Source organism: Thamnophis elegans, chromosome 16 (genome assembly GCF_009769535.1).
Source record: "Thamnophis elegans isolate rThaEle1 chromosome 16, rThaEle1.pri, whole genome shotgun sequence".
NCBI classification, from domain to species: domain Eukaryota; kingdom Metazoa; phylum Chordata; class Lepidosauria; order Squamata; family Colubridae; genus Thamnophis; species Thamnophis elegans.
Window position 1 is genome coordinate 30,088,400 of NC_045556.1, and position 16,830 is coordinate 30,105,229.

General features: G+C 45.6%; 1 protein-coding gene across 4 annotated transcripts in view; it reads left to right on the top strand.

The window, feature by feature from the left end:
* The window catches only part of SLC27A4 (solute carrier family 27 member 4), a 28,923-nt gene extending 17,922 nt beyond the window's left edge, over positions 1-11,001 (top strand). For all 4 annotated transcript variants that reach the window (XM_032232574.1, XM_032232572.1, XM_032232573.1 and 1 more), the window contains 7 exons: positions 498-607; positions 3,699-3,908; positions 5,433-5,559; positions 5,758-5,895; positions 7,211-7,375; positions 8,417-8,563; positions 10,087-11,001. In XM_032232574.1, the coding sequence (XP_032088465.1) occupies positions 498-607; positions 3,699-3,908; positions 5,433-5,559; positions 5,758-5,895; positions 7,211-7,375; positions 8,417-8,563; positions 10,087-10,244 (1,055 nt within the window). In that variant the 3' untranslated portion in view covers positions 10,245-11,001. The remainder of the gene's footprint in view (positions 1-497; positions 608-3,698; positions 3,909-5,432; positions 5,560-5,757; positions 5,896-7,210; positions 7,376-8,416; positions 8,564-10,086) is intronic.
* Positions 11,002-16,830: the final 5,829 nt, after the last annotated feature.

Sequence of the window (16,830 nt, forward strand, 5' to 3'; positions counted from 1 at the left end):
ATCTCTCCTTCTTTCCTCCTCCCTCCCTCTCTTCCTTTTCCTATTTCTCCTTCCTCCATCCCTCCCTTCCTTCTTTCCTCCCTTTCCCTCTTCCTCTTTCCTTCCTTTTCTTCCTCTTCTGTCTCCTCCCTCCCTCCCTTTTCCTATTTCTCCTTCTTTCCTCCCTCCATCCCTCCCTTCCTTCCTCCTTTCCTCTCTTTCCTTCCTTTTCTTCCTCTTCTGTCTCATCCCTTCCTCCCTCCCTCCCTTTTCCTATTTCTCCTTCCTCCATCCCTCCCTCCCTTCCTTCTTTCCTCCCTTTCCCTCTTTCTCTTTCCTTCCTTTTCTTCTTCTTCTGTCTTCTCCCTTCCTCCCTCCCTACCTTTTCCCATTTCTCCCTCTTTTCTCCCTCCCTCCCTTTTCCTGTTTCTCTTCCCTCCCTCCCTCCCTTCCTTCTTTCCTACCTTCTTCCTCCTTCCCTTACTATTTATTTTTATCCCCTTTCATGCCGCCCTTAGGGAATATTGTCGGAGTCGGGCAGTGTCTCCTACATGGAATGACGGTTGTGATCAGGAGGAAGTTTTCGGCCTCTCACTTTTGGGACGATTGTGTCAAGTACAACTGCACGGTGAGGCAAAGGGGGGGGGACTCTCGGCGAAAGGTGGGAAGAGGGGTCACAAGTCTGTTAGAAAGAGAGAAGGAAGAGAGAAAAGAGAGAGAGAGATAGAGAGAGACAGAAAGAGGAGAGAGAGGGAGGGAGAGAGAAAAGGGAGAGGGAGGAAGGGGGAGAAGGAAAGAGTGGGAGAAGAAAGTGGGAGATGAAAGAAAGAGAGAAGAGAGAGAGAAGAGAGAGGAAAGAGAAATAAAGAGAGAGGAAAGAGAAACAGGAGAGAGAGAGGGAGAGAAAGAGGGAGGAAGGAAGAGAGAAGAGAGAAAGACAGATAACAGAGAGAGGAGAAAGAGAGTTGGAGAGAGAGGAAAGAAAGAGAAAGACAGATAACAGAGAGAGGAGAAAGAAAGGGGGGGAGAGAGAGAAAGATTCTGTTTAATAGCCGTATAAAAGAGCAGCTTAGCTCGTCAAATGCCACATTAGACCCATGTTTGCCTTCCAGCTTAATCCTCTTCCCGTTCAGATTTTTAAAATATCCCCATGATGTTCGCACCCAAAGGAGGGCAAACATTTAATAAACGGCCCAAGTTTTTTTTTATTTTTTACCTTTGGTCTTTTTTTTTTTTTTTAATAAAAAGCAGACGGAACTGAAAGAAGAGCAGCCCAGTGTAGAATTGGCCCCTCAGACCATTCATTCATGGGAAATTCTCACCTGGCTTGGAGTTTTAAAAAGTTTTTTATGTTGGCAGCCGAGCAGACGGAGGTTCCTAGAACCAATGAGCCAGAGGGGGAAAAATTAATCTGTTTTACACAAGATTCAAATGAGTTGAAAGGAGACTCCGAGTCTGATCTGCCAAATGTTATGCAGAGGTTCAGATGTGGCTTGTGGTTTCTAAACGCAAACCTAAGCCATATATCTCCACGCAATCTTAAAAGACAAATATCTCTGATTAAACACACACACACGCACATTATAATTCAACGTACCTCAACAAGGCCATTCTAGGCTAATCTGAAAAGAAACCACAGCAGGTCCTTAACATACGACCACAACTGAACCACAACATTTCTGTGGCTAAGCGAGACCGTTGTTAAGTGAGTTTTGACCCCATTCTATGACCTTTCTTGTGACTGTTGTAAGTCCGAGGACTGGTGGATGGTTGCTTTCTTTCAGGGCCTTTTTAACTAGGAATGGCCGTTAAGCGAATTACTGTAAGTCCAGGACTGCGTGCATAGCAGTTGGATTTACAGATGTGCCAGCTGTGTTATGTCGTAGGCAATTCTGGCCACAATTGCGGATCGTAAGGCAAGGACTATATGTATTCCCTGTCTCTGTTCCCTAAAACCCTCCAAAACTCCTTCATTTTTATTTTACTCAAACTCAGTAAAATAAAAATGAAGGTGTTTTTTGCTATATAAGATATATTTGCTATAAAAGATATAGCATGTTGTTGTTGTTGTTGTTGTTATTATTTCAATTATTATTATCAATTAAATATTAGTCAATTAGTAGTCAATTTTAATGGTCAATATTAGTCAATGTCTATTATCTACTTTATTCATTGAACATGAAACTCAGTCAACTGAACATTTAAAAATGCATCACAAATACCATTGACTGGTGTTGATGGTTGATAGGATTTGCTGCCAGCATCCTAGGTATCAAACCAAGTATCTTCTTAAAATGTATAATCTTCTTCTCGTCCTCCTCCTCTTCTCCTTCTCCCTCTCCCTCCTCCTCCTCCTCTTCTTCTCCTTCTTCTTCTCCTCCTCCTCTCTCCTCTTCCTCCTTTTCTTCTCTTTTTCCTCCTCCTTTTCTTCTCCTTCTCCACCTCCTCTTCCTCCTCCTCCTCCTCCTCCTCCTCTCGCCTCCTCCTCCTCTTCCTCTTCTCCTTCTCAACCTCCACCTCCTCCACCACCTCCTCCTCTTATTATTATTTCTTTTATTCATTAAACATGAAACTCAGCCAACTGAACATTCAAAAATGCATCACAAATACCGTTGACTGGTGCTAATGGTTGATACGGGTTGCTGCCAGCGTCCTAGGTATCAACCAAGGACCTTCTTAAGATGTATGCACTTCTTCTCCTTCTCTTCTTCTTCTCCACCCACTCTCCCTCCTCCTCCTCTCTTTCTCTTCCTCCTCCTCCTCCTCTTTTTCTTCTCCTTCTCCTCCACCACCTCCTCTTATTATTATTATTTCTTTTATTCATTAAACATGAAACTCAGTTAACGGAACATTTAAAGATGTGTCTCAAATACCATTGACTGGTGCTGATGGTTGATACGGGTTGCTGCCAGCGTCCTAGGTATCAACCAAGTACCTTCTTAAAATGTATAATCATCATCTTCTTATTCCTCCTCCTCCTCCTCCTCCTCCTCCTCCTCCTCCTCCTCCTCCTCCTCCTCCTCCTCCTCCTTTTCCTTTTCTTCTCCTTTTCCTCCTCCTCCATCTCCACCACCTCCTCCTCCTATTAATATTATTATTATTATTTCTTTTATTCATTAAACATGAAACTCAATTAACGGAACATTTAAAGATGTGTCTCAAATACCATTGACTGGTGCTGATGGTTGATAGGAATTGATGCCAGCGTCCTAGGTATCAACCAAGGACCTTCTTAAAATGTATAATCATCATCTTCTTCTTCTTCCTCCTCCTCCTCCTCCTCCTCCTCCTTTTCCTTTTCTTCTCCTTTTCCTCCTCCTCCATCTCCACCACCTCCTCCTCCTATTAATATTATTATTATTATTTCTTTTATTCATTAAACATGAAACTCAATTAACGGAACATTTAAAGATGTGTCACAAATACCATTGACTGGTGCTAATGGTTGATATGGGTTGCTGCCAGCATCTTAGGTATCAACCAAGGACCTTCTTAAAATATACAATGTTCCGAGTAGTGCAGTTTTTTGCAGTTCCGCTGGTGTTATTGCAGGAAGCTGCAATTTGTTATTATTATTTATTATTATTATATATTATTATTATTATTTATGCAATTTATTATTGTTATTATGATTACTTATAATGCAATTTATTGTTATTATTACTGTTATTTATGCAATTTATTGTTGTTATTATTATTTTGCCTCTTGTGGCTTTCAGATCGTACAGTACATCGGGGAGATCTGCCGGTACTTGCTGAACCAGCCCTCGAAAGCAGTGGAGCGTCAGCACCGGGTTCGAATGGCGCTGGGGAATGGCCTGCGGGCCTCCATCTGGAAGGAGTTCAGCGAACGTTTTGGCATCCCTCAGATTGCCGAGTTCTACGGCTCCACCGAGTGCAATTGCAGCGTCGGGAATTTTGACAACAAGGTAGGCAGAAGGAAGGAAAGAGGAGGGAAAAAACCTCTGGAGCTCAGGGTCGAATTGGTGGGCTCTCGGAACTGAATTATTCTCTCACAGACGTTTCGTGACCCGGCTGAGTAACGTCATCAGTGCTAGAAGGGAATGGGGTTTGCAGAGAGGAGTGTGGCGGCCTGTGGAGCTGGCAGCAGAGTCGGACAGAGAGGAGGTTGGGGAGGAACATGGGCCAGTCCTGGGGGCTGGGGAATGCTCTGATGAGGGCTCTGTGTCGGAGGCAGAGAGGGAGCTAGACAGCAGTGAGACAGAGGAACAGCTGGAGCCTGTTCCCAGTGTGCGCATGCGCAGAGCTGCTAGAAGACAAGAACAACTAAGAAAGCAGGGTCGACTTGGGAGTAAAGCCACACCTTGGAGGTGATCGGCTCCTACCATGGGAAACAAAAGAGGAACGAATGAGGAGGGGGCTTTTACAGGAAACAATTCCTTCCTTCGTTCATTTCAAGAGTGGAAAGTTCTGTTTGTGACTATAAGAGACTCTGTGCCAAGTTTTGCCTTGCCCTAACGAGTTATCTGGCAGCTCTCCAAACGAGATAAGGTCCGTGTGGATAAACATTCCTCGGAAAGACTGTTTGCCAAGCCTTGTGGACTGTGAATGAAAGGAATTCCCAGTCGTGTAAACAAAAGGGGTTTTGTTGGGACCAAGAATCTGCTTCTTGCTTTTTAAGGAACCCTGGGTCAGAACAAGAAGGAGGAGGAGGAGGAGGAGGAGGATCGTGGGGTCCTGGGTGTTTTCTGAACTTGGTAGTTTTCTTGCAGATGTTTCGTTACCGAACTAGGGAACATCATCAGTGCTAGAAGGGTGTTGGGTTTGCAGAGAGGAGGAGGAGGAGAAAGGGAGGAGGAGGAGGAGAAAGGGAGGAGGAGGAGGAGGAGGAGGAGGAGGAGAATGATTGTGGGGTCCTTGATGTTCTCTGAACCTGATGGTTTTCTTGCCAACGTTTCATGACCCAACTAGGGAACATCATCAGTGCTAGAAGGGAGTTGGGTTTGCAGAGCGGAGGAGGAGGAGAAAGGAAACAGGAGGAGAAAGGGGGGAGGAGGAGGAGAAAAGGGGGAGGAGGAGGAAGACGACGACTGGGGTCCTTGATGCTCTCTTGAGCTGGGTGGTTTTCTTGCCGACGTTTCATGACCCAACTAGGGAACATCATCAGTGCTTGAAAGAAGTGGGGTTTGCTGTGAGGAGGAGGGAGAAAGAGGAGGGGGAAGAGGAGGAGGACTGTGGGGTCCTGGTACTCTCTGAGCTTAGTGGCTTTCCTGCAGATGTTTCATGACCCAACTAGGGAACATCACCACTGCTAGAAGGGAGTGGGGTTTGTGAAGTGGAGAAGGAAGGAGAAGCATTCAATGACCCTTGATGGTGAATTTGGTGTTCCCTTGTTGGGTCAGCCACCCAGCTCAAGGTCCAGAGGGGAACAAAACGAGACCTCCTTGTTCTTCTTCTGAACCCAGTCCTCTAAAATTCCTCCCCTTTTCCAGCTGGGGGCCTGTGGCTTCAACAGCAGAATCTTCCCCCACGTTTACCCCATCAAGCTCGTCCAGGTGAACGAAGACACCATGGAGCTGATCCGGAGACCAGATGGGCTCTGCATGAGGTGTGAGCCAGGTGAGGCTAGGACATGGTGGTGATGGGTGGAGAGAAGGTGGAGACACAAATGGATGGGCCCTAGAGAAGGTAGAAGAAGGAAGCTCCTTAGATGCCTTCAAGCCATGTTCAGGCATCAGAAGACCTTCAGCGTTTGAGAACCTGGTTAGATCCTGAAAAATCTCAAACCCAGCCTCTTCCTTCCTCTTTGTCCCCCAGGAGAACCGGGCCAACTGGTCGGGCGCATCGTCCAAAGTGACCCCTTGCAGCGTTTTGATGGCTACCTCAACCACGAGGCCAACAACAAGAAGATCGCCCGAGATGTCTTCACCAAAGGCGACTCTGCCTACCTCTCAGGTGAACCTTCCTCCAGTCTTCTTTGGGGGGTATAATAATTCTCACCTGTAGAAATAAAAGGCCAAAGGCTGTTTAGTCAGAGCTGGAAAAATGTGGAAAAATTAGGATGTATCATAGAATAAAATTAAGCTGGAAGGGACTTTAGAGGTCTTCTAGTCCAACCCTCTGCTCAAGCAGGAGAGCCTATACCATTTCAGGAAGGAAGGAAGGAAGGAAGGAAGGAAGGAAGGAAGTTGGAAGTGACCTTGAAGGTCTTCTAGTCCAACCCCCTGCTGAAGCAGGAGATCCTATACCATTTCAGGAAGGGAGGGAGGGAGGGAGGAAGGAAGGAAGATGGGAGGAAGGAGGGAAGGAAGGAAAGAAGGAAGTTGGAAAGGACCTTGGAAATCTTCTAGTGCAACCCACTGCTCAAACAGAAGAGCCTATACCATTTCAGGAAGGAAGGAAGGAAGGAAGGAAGGAAGGAAGGAAGGAGGGAGGGAGGGAGGAAAGGAAAGGAAAGGAAAGAAGGAAAGAAGAAAGGAAAGAAGAAAGGAAGATGGGAGGGAGGGAAGAAAGGAAGGAAAGGAAGATGGGAGGGAAGGAAGGAAGGAAGAAAGATGTGAGCGAGGAAAGGAAAGAAGGAAAGAAAATAGGAAGGAAGAAAGGAAGATGGGAGGGAAGTAAAGAAGGAAGATGGGAAAAGGGAAGGAAGGAAGATGGGAGGGAGGGAAAGAAGGAAGGAAGGAAGGAAAACAAAGCTGGAAGGGACCTTGGAGGTCTTCTAGTCCAGCCCCCTGGTCAAGCAGGAGCACCTATCCCATCTCAGACAAGTGACTGTCTTGTAGTCTCTTCTTCTTGATGGGGTGAAGCAGAATTTTGTAATTGTCTTCCAATGATTCATTTAGTGACTGTTCAACTTTGCAGCGGCACTGAAAAATATTGACTTTAGGCCGTTTTTCATACTTATGGCGTTTGTATCACACGATCAGAATTCAGACGCTCGGCAACTGACTCATATTTATGACGGTAGCAGCGTCCCGGGGAGGGGAGTCACGTGATCCCCTTTTGCGACCTTCTGACAAGCAAAGTCAGTAAGGGAAGCCGGATTCACTTAACAACCACGTAACCTGACTTAACCACCGCAGCGATCCGCTTAACAATGGCTGCAAAAAAAGGTCGTAAAATGGGGCAAGACTCACTTCACAACCAGCCCGCTTAGCAACAGTCGGGCTCCGTTGTGGCCGTAAGCTGAGGACCTCCCCCCCCCGGTTCGTAAAGAAAGGGGGGGCCTGCTGTGAACTTTCCACGCGACCCTCGTGCTCTTCTCCCTCAGGGGACGTCCTGGTGATGGACGAACTGGGCTACCTCTACTTCCGCGACCGCACCGGCGACACTTTCCGCTGGAAGGGCGAGAACGTCTCCACCACGGAGGTGGAGGGCACCCTCAGCCGCATCCTCAGCATGGCGGATGTGGTGGTGTACGGCGTGGCCGTGCCAGGTGAGTGCGGATGGCGGAGGGCGGGGGAGGGGAACAAAGATGGAAGTCGGGAATGGGGGTTCCTCCCCCCCTCACAAATCGGTCTTCCCTCACGGAGAGAACTCCCAAATATTTACTTATTTATTTACTTGTTTATTTTTATTTATTTATTGACTTATTTATTTATTTATTGACTTATCATTTACTTATTATTTATTTACACTATTTATTTGCTTGCTTATTTGTTTACTTAACATTTATTCATTTATTTAGTTATTTAATTATTTATTTTTATTTATTTATTATTTACTTACTTTATTTACTTATTATTTACTTACTTTATCTACTTATTATTTGCTTTATTTGTTTACTTATTTATTTACTTATCATTTACTTATTTATTTACTTATCATTTACTTATTTATTTACTTATTATTTACTTACACTATTTACTTATTTACTTGCTGGCTTATTTGTTTACTTAACATTTATTCATTTACTTAGTTATTTAATTATTTACTTTATTTACTTATTTACTTTATTTATTTACTTATTATTTAATTTATTTATTTACTTATTATTTACTTTATTTATTTACTTATTATTTAATTACTTTATTTACTTATTATTTACTTATTATTTACTTATTATTTACTTACTTTATTTATTTATTATTGTAAGTGAACCCCACCATTGGCGCACGTCCGAACCCCCAAATGCAATGAGTGCATGCGCCCCAATCCCCGTGCATGCGCGTGTGCCCCCTGCATATGTCCCACCCACCCCACACATGTGCACACAGCCCCCTCCACGTGCCTCCCCCCCTCATATGCACACACGGCCCCCTCGCATGTCCCCCCCCCCACGCATGCGTAGCAGACACCCAAAGAGCAACTAGCCATCAGGAGGCACGGGCACATGCGCGGCGGAGCTGAACTGGGGCGACAGCTTGCATGCCATCAGAGAGTGCGCTGCGTGCCACCTCTGGCATAGATTTGCGTCATAGGTTTGCCATCAAAGGGAGTTTTGACTGCCTGGGGTGTTATTTTATTTTATTGTTAGGCACGGAAGGGAAAGCCGGCATGGCTGCCGTGGTAGATAAGGAGCACTCGTGCGACTTGGAGAGGTTTGCTGCAGAAATGAAGAAATCGCTACCCGCCTACGCCCGGCCCGTCTTCCTGCGGTTGCTGAAGGAAGTGCACCAGACAAGTGAGTCCCTGTTGAAACAAGCTCCGTGTTGCTTTGCGTCCTGCGCAGAGTTACACAGTTGGAAAATTGCAGCCTTGAGAGGGTTAGTTACATCCTCAGGGCCAGAACATCAGAATAGTGGAGTTGGAAGGGACCTTGGAGGTCCTCTAGTCCACCCCCCCCCCCCGGCTCAAGCTGGAGACCCTGTACCATTTCAGACAAAAGGTTGTCCAACCTCTTCTTATAGGTTAGGATAAAGAATAGAATAGCACAGGATACAATATAATTAGAAATAATAGAAATAGAAAAGGATATATAGAATAAGAAATAATAGAAATAGGAATAGAATAAGAGAAGAGTAGAGTAGAGTAGAATAGAATAGAATAGAATAGAATAGAATAAGAGTAGAGCAGAACAGAACAGAACAGAATAGAATAAGTAATAATAGAAATAGAAATAGAAAAGAATAGAATAGAATAGAATAGAATAGAATAAGTAATAATAGAAATAGAAAAGAATAGAATAAGAATAGAATAAGAGTAGAATAGAATAGAATAAGAGTAGAATAGAATTAGAAATAATAGAAATAGAAATAATAGAATAGAATTAGAAATAATAGAAATAGGAATAGACTAGAATAAGAGTAGAATAAGAATAGAATAGAATAGAATAGAATTAGAGTGGAATAGAATTAAAAATAATAGAAATAGAAAGAATAGAATTAGAAATAATAGAAACAGGAATAGAATAGAATAATAGTAGAGTAGAATAAGAATAGAGTAGAATAAGTAATAATAGAAATAGAAATAGAAGAGAATAGAATAGAATTAAAAATAATAGAAATAGAAAGAATAGAATAGAATAAGAGTAGAATAGAATAGAATAGGAGTAGAATAGAATTAGAAATAATAGAAATAGAAATAATAGAATAGAATAAGAAATAATAGAAATAGGAATAGAATAGAATAAGAGTAGAGTAGAATAAGAATAGGAATAGAATAGAATAGAATAGAATAGAATAGAATAGAATAGAATAGAATAGAATAAGAGTGGAATAGAATTAAAAATAATAGAAATAGAAAGAATATAATAGAATTAGAAATAATAGAAATAGGAATAGAATAAAATAAGAGTAGAGTAGAATAGAATAGAATAAGAGTAGAATAGAACAAAACAGAATAGAATAGAATAGGAATGAATTAGAAGTAGAGTAGAGTAAGAGGCTCCAGCTGTTCTTCTGCCTCACTGATGTCTGACTCCGAAGGCAGCTGATAACCGTCGGACAGCCCTGGCCCCCTCCCTGCCTCCGACACAGAGCCCTCATCCGAGCCTTCCCCAGACTCCAGAACTGGCCCAGCTCCACTGGTGGGCCACAAAATTTCCTTTAAAAAAATAATACCATGATCAGGGGAAAGATTATTCACTTTAGTTTCTCTGCATGGCCAAAAACAGAGAGAAACTTACCAAAAGGACGATATCCCTTAATATGTCTGTGGCTCCTTTTCCCCCCCCCCCTCCTCCCTCCCCTGCCGTTTTCCTCTTAGGCACTTTCAAGTTCCAGAAAGTCGATCTGCGGAAAGAAGGATATGATCCTACGGTGGTAAAAGATAAATTATTCTACTTGGACCCTCGCGAATGCCGCTATAAGCCATTGGAGGAAGAAGCCTTCGGAAAGATCCAGTCGGGACAGATCAAATTGTAAAAAAAGGGGATGCCTGTATGAAATCAAAAGGACATTTTCCCCGCCTCCTCGAAAACTCATCCCATCCTTTGGTCCGAGGACTGGGATTACGATGGGGTTGGAAAACTGGAAACAGCCAAGTCGAAATCACCATTAGTGTTTCCCGAAAAAGCCACTGCAAAAATTCATTCATTTTTTTTTTTAATCGTGTGATTTCCAGCAGCGTGGATAATTTTACGTAGCGCTGGCTTTACCAAAGCACAGATGATCCTACTGCTTTCTTTTCTCCTGTTGGGGAAGGGTGGATCTCTAGTGGATCTCGCAAGGACTCTCTTTCTTTGTCCCTTAGCTGGGACTCCAAAGCTCATCACCACCCTCCCTGTTTAAGGAGGACGGTGGTTGGGGTAAACCACCAACAGCTGCAGTGTTGGGAATGACCACCAAGGGGCAACATTGCACTGTCTTTCTCTGCTGATCAGTCATTATATTTATTTTAAAGGGCAGTTTAAACTCTATTTTTAATTTTTTTTTTTTTTTTTTTTTACGGGTTGCTATTTGCAAAGCACAAAAGAGCCAGCCTGAACGAGGAAGGTGCTTATTCTACCCCAACTCGGCTTTTTTTCAGGATCATCATAATTATTATTATTTTGGACTTGCTTTATCTATCTTTTAATCAACTCGGGGAGGTGTTTTCCGAAATGGTGGTGGGATTTTGCCTTCCAAAGTCAGACCTTCGAACACTTGGGGGGGTGCGGGGGTGAGTCTCGCTGAAAGAGCAAACAGAAAACATTGCTTCCCCCCCACCCCCAGCCTACTAATGCAATACACCAGTGTTTCTCAACCTTGGCGACTTTAAGTCCTATGGACTTCAACTCCCAGAGCTATGCTGGCTGGGGGATTCTGGGAGTTGAAGTCCACAGGACTTAAAGTCGCCAAGGTTGAGAAACACTGCAATACACCCAAAACTGCATACATAAATCCGGTTGGCTTTTCGATTGTTTCTAACGCACACCCCAGGTTTATTCTATTCTTTTGGACCAAAAGGGCTTTAAAAAAAAAAAGGAAATTTAAAAAAAAAACAGGAGCGAAATGCAGTGACAGGCTAATCGTGCCCTGAGCATTTGCTTGCCTGCCCGTTTGAAATGTCCCTAGAGGGCATTTAGACCTGGCTGGTTTTCAGAAGTTTGAAATCCATGATCTGATCATCCGTAGTGCTCTCAAACAACCTGCTCAAATTAGCTTCCCCACCCCACCCCTTGGATGCCATAAAAACTCAAGCTGGAAGTTCTTATATTCCACCGGATATTTCCAAAAACTTTTTGAGACCGGTAGCTTTTGGAATAGGATCCTGCCGTATTATTATTATTTCTTTTTTAATGTGATGAGATCTCTCTCTTGCTCACACGAGGGAGACTCCGAGCCTCAGCAAATGGACAGAGAACAGCACGCTCCACAGATTTCCGATGCGCTAGGAAACAACCCCAGGGTGTCTAGTGGAATCCCTGAGAAACCGACACTAAACAGGCACCCCTCCTGATGTTTTGCAATGCGCTCAGCTTCAGGAACGGAGAGAATTATACTGGCCAAACTGGATTCTATAGTTTTGTTTTGTTTTTAATGCAGGCAGCATTCTGTTTCCAGAATGGGGTGTTAACACCATCTTACTGCTTGAAATGTGTGTATTCGGTCAGCAGGAACCTTGCAAATAGAATAGGATAAGACTTATTTCTTGGCCAAGTGTGATTAGACACGCAAGGAATTTGTTTCCGGTGTGCAGATCCTTCCCCAGCTTCTTTCAAAGCATCCTATCAACTGAATTTCCTTTTCCCACAATGCTTAGCACAGGATGGGAGGTTTGAAAGGATGATGAGGATAGCTTTGCGGGCTGGGCAATGCACAGGGAAACCCCCCCTCCCTTTTTTGAAGATACCGTGGGTCATTTCCAAACTCACTCACTCCCCCTCCCCCCCAAAAAAATAAACCCCAAGCAATAATGATTTTGGAGGGCCTGGCTTTGGGCCAACGATCCTGATTGGTCTTTCTACATCAATCTTGTTTTTTTTAATGGGTGCTGGTGCAGCACCGACTCAGGGAACGAGGGGAGGGGGGCTAAGGAGGGAGGTGTCTGGAAAAGAGACACTTGCAACCTCCCCCCCCCTCCAAGACTTATCTTCATTCTGTTCTGCATGGAAGGAACGGCAGATCCCGTGGCATCTTCCTGTCCAATAAAATAAGATTTTGATTCTGCTTTCGCTGGCACTGCTCCAAGGGGGTCCTTCAAGGGTTAAATCCCCCCCCCAACTATTGAGAGGAGCCCCGCTTGCAATTTATCCCAGCTTTTTTGGGGGGGGACAATTTTGCAGGGGGGGCAAACTGGCGTTTAGATGTACTTTCCATGATCTTGATGTCTATGCATTGCTGCACAATTCCTCCCCCCCCCCCCACTTTTATTTCCTGTGTTTTGAGTGTGTCTATCTCCTTTTGGTGTGTGGATTACAACCTGGAGCTGAAAATATTTGGGGCATCTGCAGAAGAATTGAGAGGGGTGGGGAAACGTTCCACCGGCTGATAATGTCTAATAAACACGAGCGCTTCCTTCTGTGATGGGTCTCGTGCTGTTTTACCTCGGTTGCGGATCGTGGCCTTGGCTCAACGCAGCTCCCGAAGCTGCGAATAAATCGGGACGGGCAGTTCTGGAAGGGTGAAAGGACAGAGGGATGCTCCCGTTTCTGACGCCCAGGCGGGCACAAGCTCATCCCACCCTGATTGAGATGTACTGGGAGAACTCCCGTGGGCCTCCCTGCCTGCAGTTCGCTTAGAGATGGTCTGACATCATCCTAAAAAGGAAAAATTGAGCATTTGCACCAAGGAAGGAACCAACCGAGCTCGCAGTGGCATCTTGCAAAGGAAAAAAAGAATTGTAGCCCTACAGAATGCAGAATAACAGAGCCGGGAGATGTTCTGACCGAGGCTTCCCGAGAGCATGAAGCAAACTCCTGGTCCTGAAGAAAAACCCTTTTATTAATTGAGTGTGAATTCTGCTCCTTCACCTCCAGCAAAGTCTGGAGGGAGGATTTACGGTCACAGACCTTATCTGGCTTGGAGAGCTGCCAGGCCGAGATCTGTAAAACTCGGCAAGGAGTCTCGGAGAGTCACGAACCAATTAAGCGAACTAATGGTCTCCTGCAAACTCCACTCCCCTTCCGCTCCTCTTTTATTTCCTCTTCATCGTCCACCTGTGGCCTTACTCCAAAGTCGACCCCTGTTCTTTAACTGTTCCCTTCGTCTGGCAACTGCACATGTGCACACTGGGAACAGGCTCCAGCTGTTCTTCTGCCTCACTGACGTCTGACTCCGAAGGCAGCTGATAACTGTGAGACGGCCCTGGCCCCCTCTCTGCCTCAGACCCAGAGCCCTCATCAGAGCCTTCCCCAGACTCCAGGACTGGCCCATGTTCCCCCCCAACCTCCTCACTGTCCGAATCTGCTGCCAGTTCTGCTGACCACTGGTGGACCACAACAGAAGGGACCTTGGAGGTCTTCTAATCCAACACCCTTCTCAACCTTATACCATTCTGGACCAGTCTCTTCTTTAAAAAACTCCAGTTGATGGAGCACCCACAGCTTCTGAAGGCAAGCCATCCCACTGATTCATTGGTCTCACTGAAAGGGAATTTTTCCTCAATTCCAGGATGCTTCTCTTTGATGAGTTTCCACCCGTTGCTTCTTGTCCTGCCTCCGGGTGCTTTGGAGAACAGGTTGACCCCTCTCTTCTTTCTCGCAGGCCCTCAAACATTGGAAAACTGCTATCATGTCCTTCTTTTCCCTAGACTGGACATACCCAATCCCTGCAGCCAATCCTTCATTTATTTTAGCCTCCAGTCCCTTAATCATCTTTGTTGCTCTTCTTTGCCTCGGAAGATCATTAATGAAGTCTCTGGCCTTTTCCAACCAGCTCTGGAATCTTTGAAAATAAACAGAACAACAGAATAAAGAGTTGGAAGGGACCTTGGAGGTCTTCTAGTCCAACCCCACACCATTTCAGACAAAGTCTCTTCTTCAAAACCTTCAGTTGATGGAGCACTCACAACTGGAGGGAAGCCGTCCCAGTTGTTAATTTTTCTCACCATCAGGATTTTTTGATAGATGCTTTGGTTTTGGGGGGAATGGGAACCCCTAAAATGCTTGAATTCTCCCTCTACCGGGATTCCAAATAGCATCCAAAAGTAAATCAAGAGTCCGAGGCAAAGGATTCCTCAAAGTTCCAATTTATTAAGAGAGCCACGTTGGCACATCTGGGGAAACCCGAATCTGAAAGCTTCCTGGTTCTCCCCACCCAATTGAAAGTTCAAGATCTTGCCCCCCACACCCACAAGTCCATCACATGGTCCAATCCCCCACTGCCATGCTGGCAGCTTCCACCCATCCAGTTCCGGTCAGGTGCAGAGACAAAGGATGACCTTGGCTTTCTAGAAAGAATGTTGTTATGGCTACATATCATCTAACTCTGTATAATCCCATTTTCCCACTCTAGAAAATGCCTAGTAGGGTATTAGAAAGTGCGGCAGGCCAAAGAGCCCCCCCAAGAAAAGATGGCTGCAGGCCTGACACCCTCGTTATTTCCCAGTGCTCGCGGTGCCAAGACGCAACCTCAGATCGGGAAGGCGGCTTTTGAGCCGCTGGGGTGTGTTTTCCTCGGGCGTTCTTCACAGCCAGCCAAATGGCCTTTTGCGGAGACGGATAATGAGGGAGGCCAACGTCTTTTGAAGATCATTTTCAGGGACTCCAAAGGTTAAACGCCTGCTTAGAGGGGCCTATTGAAGGCTGAGGCAGGGGTCTGGCATTGTTTGAACACCCTCTGCCCTTTGTTTGACGGCTTTCTGAGGACGCTGCCAGTGTGTGTGTGTTGGTGTCTGTGTGTGTGTGTGTGTGTGTGTGTGTGTGTGTGTGTGTGCAGTGCGGTCTCCTTTCCTTCCAGGCCAAGGGAGCTCCAATGCAGCTGGAAGGGGTTGGGTGTTTTTTGTTTTTTAGCAAGCCAGAGGGGTGACAGACAGGGGTCTCTTAGCTTGCATTCTTTCTCAGTGGCAGTTTAACCCCAGCTCCGAGCCTCCCTGATCTGTGCGTGACACCCCATTACCACATGAATGGGGAGAAGAAAGCTTCACTCCCTCTGACCTTTCTCCTGGGGGGGGGGGCGGGGAGCGGCTGGGCTGGTTCTCCCCCCCCCCTTCACCCCTTGTTCTGGGCTGCAGAGGGGAGTGCCGATCCACTGAGGCTGGGGAAAGCAAACAAAGCGACCCCCCCCTCCCGCCCCTGCCCTGGGCCAGGAAACCCCCATTGTCATGGTTGCTTCTGCAAGGACTCTGGAGCCCCCCTCCCCCCCCCCCGCCCCTGCCCCATGGCGCTTGGCAGGCTGGCTTGTCAGGGTGAAGGGCCCTGGCAGCTGTGGGCAGAGCCCCCCGCCCCCCCCCCCCCCGCCCAAGGCTTGATTGGAAATTAATTGGGTGTTTTCTGAGGGGGCTTCCTTGTCAACACTCTGGGCTTCACTTTTTCTTCTTCTTCCCTTTTCTTTCCTTCTTTTTCCCCTCTTCTTTTCTCTTCAGTTCGTTTCCCCCCTTCCTTCCCCTTTTCCTTCCTTTCCCTTCTTTCTCCTTCTCCCTTTCCTTTCCCCTCCTTCCTTCCTTCCCTCTTCCTTCTCCTTTTTCTTCTTCCTTTCCTCCTTCCCCTTCTTCCTTCCCTCTTTCCACTTTCCTTCTCCTTTTTCTTCTTCCTTTCCCTTCTTTCTCCTCCTCCCTTTCCTTCCCTCTTCCTTCTCCTTTTTCTTCCTTTCCTTCCCCTCCCCTCCTTCCTTCCCTTTCTTCCTTTTTCTTCTTTTGTTTTCCCCTCCTTCCTTGCCTTTCTTCTTCCTTCCCTTCTTTTTCTTCTTCCTTCCCTTCCCTTTCTTTCTTCTCCTCCCTTTCCTTTCCTCCTCCTCTCTTCCTTCTCCTTTTTCTTCTTCCTTTCTTTTCCCCACCCCTCCTTTGTTCCCTTTCTTCCTTTCCTTTTTCTTCTTCCTTTTGTTTCCGCTCCTTCCTTCCTCTTCCCTTTCTTTTCTTTCATTCTTTTTCTTCTATCTTCCCTTTCCCCTCCCTCCTTCCTTCCCTTTCCCTTCTTTCCCCTCCTCCCTTCCTTCTCCTTTTTCTTCTTCCTTTCCTTTCCCCACCCCTCCTTCCTTCCTTCGCTCCCTTTCTTCCTCTCCTCCTTTTTCTTCTCCCTTTCGTTTCTGCTCCTTCCTTCCCTCTTTCTTCTTCCTTCCCTTTTTCTTCTTCCTTCCCTTCCCTGCTCCATCTCTCTCCTTCTCTTCCTTGGGTTTTTACCCAGAATGAGCCACCAGCCTTGGCTATACAGAAACTAAACCAGGAGATCAGTTTAATCCACATACACCAAGGTGAAAAGTGCTGCATTTTTAATTGTTTAGCCACATTTATCAAAGATTTGTGTATTGTGAATCCCAGTTTAACACCATCGGGGTTATTGTGAGTTGCTCTTTTTCTCATTAAACACTTGCAAGAGGGGGAAAAAACCACATTGGCCAACTTAAACTCTTCTCCCTTCCAGAAGCGCTGGAC